At 51.9% G+C, this 13,947-nt stretch overlaps 1 protein-coding gene across 1 annotated transcript in view; it reads right to left on the bottom strand.

Annotated features, from left to right (window-relative positions):
• Positions 1 to 2,539: 2,539 nt before the first annotated feature.
• NECAB3 (N-terminal EF-hand calcium binding protein 3) overlaps positions 2,540 to 13,947 on the bottom strand; it is a 114,090-nt gene continuing 102,682 nt past the window's right edge. Inside the window, exons 11-13 of the mRNA XM_038370084.2 lie at positions 13,395 to 13,472; positions 12,798 to 12,889; positions 2,540 to 9,575 (exon numbers count right to left, since the gene is read on the bottom strand). Coding sequence (XP_038226012.1) covers positions 9,547 to 9,575; positions 12,798 to 12,889; positions 13,395 to 13,472 — 199 coding nt within the window. The 3' untranslated portion in view covers positions 2,540 to 9,546. The remainder of the gene's footprint in view (positions 9,576 to 12,797; positions 12,890 to 13,394; positions 13,473 to 13,947) is intronic.

The raw sequence follows: 13,947 nt of genomic DNA, 5'->3' as shown, positions 1-13,947 counted from the left end.
ACGAGGCCACAGTGTCTATTTGAAACCATAGGGAGATTTTACGGAAGCAGAATATAATTATCCAAATTTAACTAGTGACCAGCACTCCAAGGCTGAGATCTCAGCTCTCATGCAAAGTGCTATCCGAGCTTTAGTTATCACAAGCAGTCAGGTTCTGGCCCTCTGGAAAGATACATCCTCCTGCCCACCAGGTCCACAATGTTGCATTGGCTCGGTAGTAATAAGCTGTAGGATTTGCACAGCTTCTATATCAAAACGCTATGATTTGCAGATGTTAGAGCGTTCTAACAGTATGATCAAACAAGGCAGGCAACTGGTTTAACAGAGCCATTGATTTTTCTGTCTGCCAGATAACTGGGATTCAATAGCCATTATTGTGTTCCGAGAACTAATTGGGAACTGGGTTCATTGTAAACAAAGGAGTTAACAAGCTGCAAAACAATCAATAAACCGAAGCTGAAGACGTCAGGGAAAGAGATTGCTTGTGAGTCAGTGGGAGAATAATTCTCTTTAGCAACTGCATGTCTGTCCCTGCCAAGGGTTACAGTCTATCGGCGGGTTTGTCTGGAATTCTGAACACCCCCAAAGCTAGAATCAGAACTACCGGCACTGATCTAGTTGGCAAGAGCAAACGGGACAAATGACCACTTCTGCCGAAAAAACCGGGACGGCCGGGACAGGCTTTAAAAAAGGGATTGTTCGGGCCGAAATGGACATATGGTCACCCTAAATTCTGAGGATGTTCTCAGAATCATGGCCTGGATTTCAGCAGCGACCTTGGGCTTTGTGCTGCCGAGGCAACACAGGAGAATTCAATGCCACTGATCCCCTGCTTGCTGCAAGTGGGGATTTTTCAAGAGCTCTTCGTTCTGTTGCCCTGCTTTGTGTTATCCAGCCTGGCTGCAGAACGGCTGTGTGAATGGGTGGCAGCGGGGCAGCGCTAGAAGACACTGGCCTAGTTAGACAGAGCAGCTCTTGGAGAACTGGATGTAGGACACGGCTGAAATATTGGCTACTGGTCCCACAGGCTGTTCCCCGGGAGGAGACAATGTGTCACCTAGGGCCATTCCTAGGGTCAATGGGATTTAAACCCATGTCCCTAGGGAAACAGTGCCTTGTTTGATGATTTGCCGTCTCAGTTTGCCTTTGGGCCAGGAGGCTGAAGGCTTAGGGGCTGCTGCTGGGCCAGTGTTGCCAATGCTCGTGAGTCTTGTGATAATTATTGTTTTCCTTAAAGCCCCAGCTCCTGGAGTCAAGTGGAACTGTTATGATTTCAGCCTTCATTCTTAAAGAAAAAGTAAGTTTCTAGCCCTTGTAGGGGCTGTGGAGAAAACTTTCAAATGTGACCCTAAAGGCTCCCAAAGCAGAAGGCAAATAGAGAGAACATATTCAGTTTACATGATCTCGTGATTTGAAACCCAATCTCATGAGTTTTGGGTGCCTCAACTCATAATTTTTGAACATTTGAGGTAGGCAATACTGCAGGGCTCAATCCCTGCTGGCAGCACAGCGCAGCGGGAAGGAGGGTCCTGCACCTTAGGGGGTGCCAGCTTAGAGAGGAGCTGTTAAACCATGGCCCCTCCAATTCCCAAGTGCCCTTCGGTAAAGGAGGGAGGCCTAACCCCAGCAGCCTGGCTCAGCATGGCTGGGTTTGCCTCCAGCAGCACTGGGTGGCCAGTGTGGCAAGTCAGTCCTTTGCAGCGGGAGCCAGGATGCCTGGAGCCAGGACACCTGGAACCAGCACTGCAACAACCAGCCTGCCCTAAAGCACCCATGTCCTCTAGACACTACATCAGCACTTAGTGTTTAACACTCCGAGTGCTGGCAGCAGCTACAGAAATCAAGGGCTGTGCCATTGTCCCCTTTTCTGTCACGTCACAGCATATGGTGCATTTCCTTGTCACCGGTGGAAGGCGTTCTTGGCATCGGGCTTGTCTCCAGCTAAGGATTCATTGCTCTGCCTGGGTCAGCGAAGTTAACTCGCTCGCTCCAGAGAGCAGTACACCCAGCACCGCGACTCCCCAGGAACTAGTTCTTTGGGACATTAGTGTTGTAAAGTTGGGAGAAGGGACTGGAAAGCAGTGCTGGCTGGAAAGCAGAATCCAGCAACCTCTTACTGCTCTGTTCATGGTTTTTTGTGAGGGAGGTGTGTCTCCTAGCCAACGCCATCTCCACTATACCTAATGCCCATCTAATATCCTAGAGCATGCCAACTCCTATTCCCAATGCCCAACGCTATAATCAGTCAGTGCCCTAACAATGCTCCAGACTTCTGTGTTCATTACCCACACAGTGTCCTATACACACACACCAAATCCTTGGCTAAAAAGACAATAGAAAGCTTCAGATTTATGCTCAGTAAGAACACATTCCTTTGGCAGCACATGCAAAGATACTGGAACAATGAGCAGGACTTCGGAGTACATTGAAAAGGTTCCATTTGGTAAAACACATTCCTTCTGCGGCTGTTATTCTAACAAGGTACTTATAAAAATGACTCATAAGAGGCAGCCAAAAATCGACCCACGCGCAGTAAATGCACCAGCACCAGGCGGCAGTGTGGAACTGTTTATTCACAGACAAGATAATTGGCATACACAGCTACAGTGCATGTCTGAATATTTAATACAGTTATAATCTTGTATATACAGAAAGAGCACTATAATTAACTAAGCAGCCCTGCGTAATAATTGATACGGCTGTTTTTCTGGCTCAGGCGACTTTTGCTTATCTTTTTATAACTATGCTCTTCCTTTTTGCTTTAATGTTTTAAAACCCCAGATTCACAGTGTAGCATAGCAAAGACACGGACACCACCTCCTAGCTCAGAGGCACCATGCAGGTCCCTGGGAGGACATTTCATTTTGATTTTAGAATGCAAGGAATTTTGAAGGCCAAAAACCACCCCTGAAAGAAATGATACAATTTAGTTCAAAACATAAGTTGGGAATCACCCCATTTCAGTCAGTTGGCGGGGGGGGGGGGCCACCAGTGGCATCTGCGGGGGGGGGGGCTGCAGTGCTTTCATACACAATGGAAGGTGCTGGATGTGCATGGGGGTTTACATTTTACATGCTGTTGAGTTGTATCCTCACCAGTCTGCTAGCAGACTCAGGGCAGGATCATTCTGATGGAGGCATGCCACAGAGGGCCTCGTGTCCTCTCAGCTCCAAAGAGGGGCCCACGCCCCTCAGCTCTGATCGTTTGCCTATCCTTCAGAAACAGATCTGCCAGAAACTCCACTCTGATAGTCGGCTTGGCTCCCCCAGGGCTAGCTGCTATTCTGCTTCCCTTACAGGCGCCAAACTCCAAGCCTAGCCAGAGGGCAGAGGTTGAGAGCCAAGGTCTGCCTTGTGGAGCCAAGAGTAGAATTTTGCCTTTCGGACCCAATCCATCTCGTGCTGCAATCCCTCAGGTCCCCTTGACGTCCCAGAGAACCGAGCATGCTCAGGAGCTCACAGGATCAGTACAAGCAGAACCTGGAGAGAGGAAGAGACTCCAGCAGCATTTAGCTCAGAACTGCTCCAGTTGGTGGAGGACTATGCTAACAACCTGGGACTTTGGCTGGACCAGACTAGCCAGACACAGAAATCCTGCCAACAGCCCTAGTACCCCTCTGCCATGTTTAATAATATGGGAGCTGATGTGTGTTACTCATTTGCCCCTCATTCATGCTTCCCAGGGCTATTCTAGCTTTCCCACGCCCATTCCGTCTGGAACGATTAGGGGTGGTAGCTAAGCAGAGGGCAGGTGTAGAAATAACAGCACTTACAATGGTGCTTAGGGAGCTGTCGCACCAAGGAGGTCTGCCACTTGGAGTTTGCCAAACTCAATGAGCAAAGGCCAAGCTGGCTCTGCAGCCCTGGTGGCTAGCGGGGTCATGCAGGTCAGATTCGGTCTTAATGCAAGGGAACGAGTGCAAGGGAATGAGACGTGCTCATGCTGTCATGACATACACTTGGGGCTATTGTTCACACCCATCCAGTTTACAGGAAACTGCAGCAGGACAGCTGGATTTGCTTTGCAAGGAACCTCACCTAAGTGACACCTTAGGCCACTGGCCTCCCCTGAGCTGCTCAGGAGTGGCTGGATCCCAGGATTTGCTTAGGGCGTTAGGGGATGCTGTGGCAGAGACGAGAGACAGTTTGTGCAGAGCTCAGGACTACTGGGCAAAGCCAGTCCTGCCGTGTCAGGTCTACCTACAGCTGGGAGTTCCTCTGTTCTCAGCCCACCTGGGAGCCTGGCCTGGCCTCCCCTGGCTGCTGGCTGGGAACAGGCCATGCTAAGGCCGCAGGAGCCAGGGCAAGACAGAAGGGGTGTGAATCTCAGCGCTGAACCAGCCAGCAGGCGTCTCTGTACCCACTTTGGGAGGAGGGAGACATGCAAGAGGGGGTGGGGAAGAGCAGGGAGGGTGGCAGGATCGCTGCAGTGGGGAAGCGTTTCTTCCTGTACGGAGGAAATTTTGTTAACCCAGTAACATGCCTGAACCACTGCCCACAGCTGGAATCCAAATTGTTATGCTTACACCTGGAAGCAGCCGTAAGGCCTTCATAGCAGCCTTAGTGCAGCTAATGAACCAGGAGGGGAGGGGAAGGGAGTGACCATGAGGAGTAAACGTGACCCTGTGCCCACCTGACTTGAGCTTTTCGCCAAAGCATGTGGTTTGCAAGATGGAAAGTCTGGGGATAGTTAACTTTTGCGCTGTGAAATACAGCCAGTTAACTGATGGGCAAGCAAGGCAGGAAAATCCCACACTTAGTGTCCGCTGAGCAGGTTTTGGTGAATGGGCTGTTTCATACTAACAATTTGGGTATAAAAAGAGGAAGAAATCTGGGCTCGGTGGACACTTGAGTCCACCTCTCAAGTTTCCCCTGCAGACAGAAGGCTGATCACTGGCTGACTAATCCACTTGAGACCTCCTCAAGACCCTGGGTAAATATGAATCTGGGGGTAATTTGGGGTGCTCTGCTAACATGTTGCAGGCATGTAGAAGTGCTGGAGATGAAATAAAGTAGAAGCTTTGAGTGAAAGCATTTTTGTTTGCCTGCTTGCATCAACTATCTATCAGCCATTTGGCCGTGTCTCCATTGATTTATTTCCTGCCACCGCCTTACAGGAAGTAACGTTACCAAGAGCTTTGGGTTCAGCAAAACCCTGGGTAACACTCCCAGGGCCCCATGGGTACAAACAGGCTCTGGATGCTTCCAGGCTAAACCTCACGCGCCAGATTCTCTGGGGGCAACGCTCCCTGCAAGCTGGCCCCTCTGGTGGCAGTGGCATTAAAGGAACTAAGAACTGGGCTCTGCATGGCACGACCCACGAAGACTATCCTGACCCCTGTTTATAACACCACCCCAGGTAGTTCACACTTCTGCATGGTACCTGTCTCTGTGGCAATGCCTTTGGGATCTTTATTTCCTGCTTTTCTCAGTGAGTTGACACTCGCCAATGGCGTTAGTTTCTCTAATCAGTTTGTTATTAGTTCTCATGATGCACTAGCACAGTGCTGGACCCCTGGGCTGCCAGCACTGCTGGGGCACTTTTAAACCTGAATCTAGGATCATTTGCATTGGACTCTTTGATGACATACTGTGGATATTATCATTTTATTAGCATTAGATTCTTTCTGTTTCTGGCAGACCCTACATTTTGATGCTCAGCCAGTGTCCCAAAAACACCAGGATGTAAACTCAACCTGGAATCCCCTATTCCATTAAGCTGCCCCAGGTTGGATTCCTTCGTTCGGTGCAGAAGTTGATCCTTTGAAATGGACACAAAATTTAAACATGTATTGAGAGTGAGGGGAGAACGGTTGTTTGCATCACGCAGAATTCCAGCCTGTGACTTGGATCACTGGGATTTTACCCCAGGAAATTCCATTATTCAGAAAGGGAGCAGACTTTCTGTGCTCTGCTTCTTCTGGGCAAGAACAGAGTATTTTATAAAAAGAAAAGGAGTACTTGTGGCACCTTAGAGACTAACAAATTTATTTATTTATAAATTTGTTAGTCTCTAAGGTGCCACAAGTACTCCTTTTCTTTTTGCGAATACAGACTAACACGGCTGCTACTCTGAAAAGAGTATTTTATGGGGCACTTGCTATAAAATAGGGAATGAGGAAATTCTATCTGTGACCAGATAGCTCCTGTTAGCCCAGCGAGATGGAGGGACTCAGCAGTGCTGGGCCACAAGGCTCCTGGTTTAAGTCTTACCCCGAGTCACATGTAGGACTGTTGCCCAGAGGGTGTTTGCTGCTGGCTGGGAGGTGCAAGAGTGGCTGGCACAGCTTCATGATACAGACACAACAAATGCAATTGTAACCACAAGCTGGTCATGTACCTCAGATCTGGAGTGTCTTACCTTTTGCTGGTAGATTGGTAAGGTGATTAAAGCAACAAATAGGGGAGATGACCCAATGCCACCTGTGCCATGTGCTTTATGAAAGAAACAAAGGCACTGATCCTGCATCCTTTATAAGAATAGTTTTGCCATTGAATGCAATGGAAGCTGGATTGGACCTTATGAAAACAAGGCAGAACTCCCAGTGAAAACACTCGAGGGCTGCCAGGATCAGGCCTGATAGGGCATTATGCACCCCACTCCCAGGGGTGTCTACATGTGCTGCAAGAGGGAATTAATGCTGCATTGGAATCGAGGCCGGCTCTAGGCACCAGCAAAACAAGCAGGTGCTTCAGGCGGCACATTTCTAGGGGCGGCATTCCAGCGCCAGCCATGCGGCCCCTAGAAATGTGCCCCCGCTCTGCCTCCGCCTGCTCCCCTGAGCGCGCCACCACCGCTCAGCTTCTCCCCCCTCCCTCCCAGGCTTGCCGCGCACCAAACAGCTGTTTGGCGTGGCAAGCCTAGGAGGGAGGGATGGAGGAGAAGCCGAGCGGCGACGTGTTCGGGGGAGGCAGCGTCGGTGGAGCGGAGGCGAGCTGGGGTGGGGAGCGGTTCTTCTACCCCCCCCACCCGTTACTTCCTGCACTCCCCCCCACCCTCACTCACGTCCGCTCCGCCTGCTCCCCTGAACGCGCTGCCTCTCCCTCGCCTGAGAGGGAGGGGGGAGAAGCAGAGCAGCGGCGTGTTCAGGGGAGCAGGTGAAGCAGAGGTGAGCTAGAGTGGGGGGTTGCGGGGGGGGAGCTGCAGGAAGCAATGGGGGGGGAATGCGGTACATCCGGGGGAGAAGGTGGGGCCGGGGATTTGGGGAAGGAGGCGGAGTTGGGGCGGAGCTGGGAGTGGGGGGGCATGAAAAAAAAGCAGGGGAGGCCAAAACATTTTTTGCTTGGGGCGCAAAAATCCTAGAGCTGGCCCTGACTGGAATAGCAGCTGACCTTCTGGTCACACCTGCCCAGGGTCGCGAGTGCTTTGCTAAAAGCTGGGTCACTCACACGCTGACAGCAGGCGAAGTGGCCCTGGCAGGTTAGATACACCAGGAATTTTTCTTTCTCCCAACAGCAGCTGTTCTTTGGTTGTACAAGAACTTCCAGGATAAACCAGAAACACCAGGCTGGGGCTATCTTACAGCCAGGCCTCCCACCTATGAAGTGCGTCACCAGCTGGACATGCCACACCTAGGGCTGGCGTTCCCACTGCTTTGTGTGATAGCCACCACCTGAGAATCTGAACCATGGACCTGCAGGAGCTGGAGCTTAAAGCCAAGTTTCTGTAATTGGAGGCTGTCACAATTTGCAGTTAACATGGCTACCACTCTGAAACAATTCATAGAGTGTTGCTGGCCTGTGATATACAGGCTGGCAGACTAGATGACTTGAGGACCCCTTCTGGCCTTAAACTCTATGACTGGGGAGGAACCTGGAACCCACCAAGGGGAACCTGGAACCCACACTCACCTGTGGGCTACGTATGCTCTTTGTGCTGTCACTTGCACCTGTGCACTGTGGGTGTAGAATGCCACCTCTGGTGGGTGTGAGAGGAGAATGCTGCGTTGGTAGCATTTGGCACCCACGTTCAGCATGTGGATGACTGCACTGAGGTGTGAAATGCCTCTACCTCCTGGGAGCAGAGTGTTCTGAGCTGGCACCTAGGGAGATTTCCCATTCACACCATGCGATCTGCCCGAAGATTAATCAAATAACTCTACTGCTGGTAGGCTTCTCGCCATGGTAATGTCTACTTAAATCGCTCAGACCTGACATCACGCAGTAGAGTGAGCGTAGGTGTCTGGGTTTCATCTTCAGACATTTAAAGGACCATGAGATTGGACATGCACGAAAAGATTTCCTAGTTAGCAGTGGTGATAAGAGACAGACTGCCAGCCTGGGAGGCTGATGTCCTCCACCCAGCCCCATGTGTAGTTATAATGTGGCTGGGGCAGTGCAAGCTGCCAAACACATCACCTTGCCCATGGGCTTGGATTTCAACCCAGTGGCATCCCTGCTAGAAGTGAGGGGGAGCTCAGGCGCCAAGGGCCATTCGGTTGTTGGCTGCTCTGCAGGGACAGCCAATGGGGAGGCTGACCAGTGCCCATTATGCTGTGGGGGTACCTACACGCAGGGGTTGTTTTGGGGACATGGACATGTGTCTTGATAGGAACTGCAGTGAGGCCATCCAACTCCATGCAACAGAATTAGGCCAGTGCCACCAGTTAGTGCAACTGCTCTAAGAATAAGATGAGTCCACCACCAACCACAGCCTTAAAGAGGCCAGGCTGGGGCCGGGAGGGCTGAAATTAGAGCTCATAGTTGTGGCTGGCAGGCATGGGTGCACACTCTGCCTGCCCTCTGCTCTCCCTGACTACTGTATTGCTGTGCCCTAGGCAGGAAGAGTGGAGCACACAGCTTGTCTAGAGTGTTGTGGGACCTATGCAGAGATTTGGATCCCACTGTCCCTCACTGACCCCCAGAGGATCTATGGATGGCCTGGCTCCACTAACCCCTCTCAGAGCACAGAAGATCCCCCCACTTCCCCACACTGCCATCCCTCGTAGTGCAGTGACTGAACACAGCTCAATCCAGAGTCCCTCAGTGCCTTGCCATGAATTCAACACCAGGTGAGTGCCAGAGAACAATAAACATCCCTTGTTCTCCATTCCCTGTTCCCCCCAGTCTGGATCAGGCTCAGCACTGCTGTCTCTGCAGCACTCCCAGCCCCATGGGTCAGGCCAACGTGAGTTCTGCCCCCTGCACGTCATCGCCCAACACTGGACTTCAGGCCAGCCCGACATCAAGTATCTTGGTAGCCACTTCTTCATCCGCTGGCGTGGGCATGGGTGTGCTCCCCTCCCCATCATTCTTCGAAGAGGGTACATTCAGGGGCGGAGTGTCACAGCTGGAAGGGCTGATTGGCTGGCAGCCATGTGACATCATTGTGGAAAGTCACATTGTGCGGGGAGAGGGATAAAATACTCCCAGGAAGGACGCCTGGTGCAGCCGGGAAATGCCTGCCGGAGAAGGGAGAAGACTGCACTGTCCAAGCGACGCGAGGGGGAGGCTGCAGACACACTGGGGAGGGGGAGCCAGGGGTCTGGGAGTGAGAATTCCTTGTCCGTCCGCGCGTCAGCTGCTTTCCGGAGAGGGCAGCAGAGGATCAATTATTGTTCACAATCCACCAGGAGGCTGGGAAAGCAAACGGGGAAAGAGCATGAGCCACAAAGAGCTAAAGGGGGCACAGGGAAAAGACAGGGAGAGCTGGGTTCTACCCCAGAGACTTCCCCATGGCCCTGGGCAGGCGACTGACTCTGTCTGGGCCTCAGTTCCCCTTCTAGAGAATGGGTATACTATCCAGGGGTTGCAGGGATTGATTCACTAAGTGCTTTGAGAGCCTCAGGCGCTCACTGCGGGGCAAGTCAGCTGTGGGGCAGGTGGGAGCCCCTCTGCTCACTCACCCCAGGATGAACTGCCCCCAGGCTCGCAGCCATGGGAATCTCATACCCCTCCCTGCCCTGGCACAGCACCAAGGCGACAATGCGCCCTGAGGTTTCACACTGGCTAAATGGCACAGAAGTCATGGCCAGTTTTGCCTGTGTAAGGATGTGAGCATCAAGCCCAGCAGGATTTTCAGCCCCTTGGGTTGTTCCCCCGCCCCACTAAACAAGGCAGAAATACTGGGACTAAATGTACTTAACACCTGGAGCCGCAGTCCAGCCCCAGCTCTGAGCCCGGCCCAGCACAGGGGGCTCTTCAGTTTATTTTGCCTGGCTGTGTCAGGTGAGGTTTTTCACAGGAGTGGGTGGGTGAGATTCTGTGGCCTGTGTGGTGCAGGAGGTCGGACTAGACGATCATAATGGTCCCTTCTGACCTTAGTATCTATGAATCTATGATTCACGGGCAGGGCCCCTTTTAGCTCAGTGACAGCCCCTCCCTGCCAAGAACAGGGGATGTGCAAAAGGCAACCTCTCCCTCCAAAGTGGTGCTGGGTGCCCCCAGCAGAGCCAGGCAGAGGGCACCTGCTGCCCTCCTCTCCCCTGGGTCAGTTCTGGCGATGGCCCTGCTGGACGTTAGCTTCATGTTTTGATGCTGACTTTTGCTAGGACAGCTCCTAATCACCGCTCAGCTGTGCCTTCCCCATAGGTCAGCAGGACGCACTGTTCAATGCAGTCACAGGGGACACGGCTGGGAGACGGGCTGCATCAGTAGGACTGGAGCAAGGAGGAGGAACATGACAATGGGGTAGAGAATATAATCCAGATTAGCCACACACTGAGCTCAGATCCCGGTGGGGCTCTGGGGCAGTGGTGGACGTGGGCTGGTTTTTGTTTTACCTGCCCCTGCTTAAGGCTGGCTGAGGCAATGGCAGATTTAGAATTAGTGGGGCCCTGTGCTCAGCTTCATTTTTGCCCCCCCCACCCGCCCCGCACCAGGGGGAGCATTCTCTTTTATCCCTCCCCACCACCCTTTTTCATTCTTTTTTTCTCTATTCTCCTCTTGGGACTCAGGATTGGGGTGTGGGGTCTGGGTGGGAGTTAGGGTGCAGGAGGGGGCTCACGGTTGGGGTGAGGAATTGGGATGGAGCTACAGTGTGGAAGCAGGCTGGGGGTTGGGGTGCAGGGTCTGGGTGAGAGTTAGGGTGCGGGAGGGGGGTTCAGGGCTGGGGGTGTGGGGTCTGGGAGGGAGTTAGGGTGCAAGGGGGGCTCAGGGTTGGGGTGCGGAGTCTGGGAGGGAGCTACAGTGTGGAAGTAGGCTGGGGGTTGGGGTGCAGGGTCTGGGTGAGAGTAAGGGTGTAGAAGCAGGCTGGAGGTGGGGTCTAGGTGAGAGGGTGTGGGAGAGGGTTCAGGGCTGGGGTGAGAGGTCTGGGTGGGAGTTAGGGTGCAAGAGGGGCTCAGGGCTGGGGCAGGCAGGGGATTGGGGTGAGAAGTGCTTACCTGGCGCAGCTCTGGTTTGGTGCGAGCAGTGCAGGTGGCTCCGTGTGTCCCCTGCAGCTCCCACTGGCCGTGATTCTTGGAGCCACTGCCCCCCCACTAGGCAGGGCTAGAATGCAGGGGCTTTAGGGGCTGCAGCCCAGGAAGGGCCCCGGGCTAAGGGGGCCCCGGGCTGCAGCCCCTAAAGCTCACCCCCTTTCTGACTCCAGCTCTGTGAGCACAGGCTGGAGGACTCAGGAGGAGCAGGGGCAGCCGCACAGCCAGCAGCTGGAGAGAAGCAGCAGTTTCCCCTTCAAAGCGCCACTTCACTCCGGCCGGCTACGCGGCCCCTCTGTGCTCCTCCTGAGTCCTCTGGCCCGAGCTCGCGGTGCTCCCGCCACCCACACCTCCCGCCTGCTCCCCTGCAGTCCCGCCCCATGGAGCAGCCCTCCCACAGGGGGCGCGTCGGTGCCGAGCTGCCCAAGTATCCGGCCCTGGGGCCCCCTGTTGTTGGAGGGCCCCATGCCAGGGCACCGGGTGTTTAATGGTAAACCCGACCCTGGGCTGAGTTTCTCCCTCAATGCCCTTGCAGTCAGGGAGACCACGTTTCTAGAAGGCCTGAGGCCTGGACTCCCTGCTAAATCTGCATTAAGGTGCCTTACAATGAAATTTAGGCACAAATCTGAGCATTTGCCCCTCTGCTGACCTGCCTTGTGCTCCTCACATAGAACTGGGGCAGGAAAATGGGACCACAATTTCTGTCCACAAATGGGAATGAGGCCTGAGCTACCCATTTGGGCCACATCTTGGAATATAGGGAAGAGGCAGGGCTAGGAGTTCAATGCAGCAATTTAAGACAAGAGCCAGGTTGCTGGTAGAAGGGTCTCGCACCTGAGTAGAGATTTGTGACCCAGGAAAGGCTGATAGGGCCATCGGAAAGCTGACCAAAAATACACCAGAGATAAAGGCAAACAGCATCGCAGTGTGTAGCAGGCTTATCGCCTCTTGTAATAGTAACAGCTATTAATAAATCATTTGCATCACTGTGGTAGCTCTTTATACATTCATAGCTCTTTACAAGCCTTAACTAATTCATTAATCCTGCTTGTCTTTCTCTCTCTCTTGCCTGCTTCCTAACTGTTTACAGAATAACTTTTGCAAGAGCTGGGGTGTTAGCCTCAATATTCTGGCCAAATTAATATTTGAACAGTTACATTCTGTCTCCCTAAATTCCTTCTGCAGCTAAGTTTACATCCTCACTTCCTGTTCTTAACTGTTGGATAGTGTTGCTCTGTGCTGTTAAACAGCTACCTGTTCCGCTGCAGAGCTGGCTGCACTGCAATGGTGGATGAATGGATTCCTACAGTACTATATGGGTGTATGCAGTTTATAATGACATCAGTGGGTGTTATTCCTCAGTAAAGGAGGCAGGATGGAATCCATAGTTTGCAATTCCCGTTAGCAGCTCATCTCAATATGTTTGGGCAGAAGAGTACCCCACCTGGGAAGAGCATGGTGGTCACAAGCTCTGGAGACTTCAGCGCGTCAGTGATGGCCCACTGGAACGTCTTGCTGCAGCTGGACTGCAAGTGACTGCAAAGAAATATGGAGAGTTAGGACAATGTCAAAGCCAGTATGATTGTGTCAGAGTCAGCCTGCACATTGCTATACAGGGGTGGGGCAGAGCTTTTGTGTGGGTGTGCAAGAGAGGAAGAGTGTGCGTGGACACTTGCCACCCTTGTGCGCACCCACAAGAGGACCAGGGCAGGGGGCAGTCCTTGCACTCCCCAGAGCAGAACGCCTTCTGTCTCAAATGTGCTGATAATGCACCCATCCACACATGATAGTGGTTAGCACATCATTCAAAATGCCAATGCCCCTTTTGGTCATTTGATCCTGCTGCCCTGTGCAGATAGGTGTAAATAACTAGACAGGTCAAATCAGGGAGGTGGTAACCACTGGTAGGTGCAGGAAGAAGTGGAAAAGGGTAAGCATCCTGAATAGAAATCTCATCTTGTTTCTTTCACAAGAATTGCACTTAGATGCAGCCTTCCTCAGTCTGGACACCTTCAGCAATGAATTGCAATTAGCCTCAAACCTTCTCCATGAAGTCACGTCCTGCCAGAACTCATAGAGAATGAAGCAGGCCTCGCTCGTCAGCTTACGAGAAGACACGCTGCAGGGACAATAATGAATGCTCTCAGTACGTCAGCTTCTTCAAAACCAGGGGGAAAAAAAGTCAGCTTGGGTTCATGGAAATGTTCCAACGGTTTCAAAATGTTTTGTTTCACTTTTGACCTTTTTGTTTTAAAAAATATTTTTTTTTACTGTAATTAGCTTAAAATTTGAAAGAAAAAGTTGTTTTGAACAGGAAACAGGGAGTTTTTCATTTTGAAAATGTCAAAAAGGGCTGTTTCAATTCTTTACAAACTTTTTTTTCAAAAATGTTTTGAGTCAAGAGCTGAACACATTGGTGCAGGGAACTGGAATGGAAGGGTTAACAACACTTAGCATATATATAGCTCTTTACATGGTCAAAGCACTGTATGGACACATTAACTCATTCATGCTCACAGTTATTGGTCCCATTTTACAGAGGAAGAAAGTGAAGCAGAAAGCTGGACAGAGGTGTTCAAGGTCACATCATAAGA

Source organism: Dermochelys coriacea, chromosome 13 (assembly GCF_009764565.3).
Source record: "Dermochelys coriacea isolate rDerCor1 chromosome 13, rDerCor1.pri.v4, whole genome shotgun sequence".
Classification (NCBI taxonomy): Eukaryota; Metazoa; Chordata; order Testudines; family Dermochelyidae; genus Dermochelys; species Dermochelys coriacea.
This window is presented reverse-complemented; position numbering and strand designations above follow the sequence as displayed.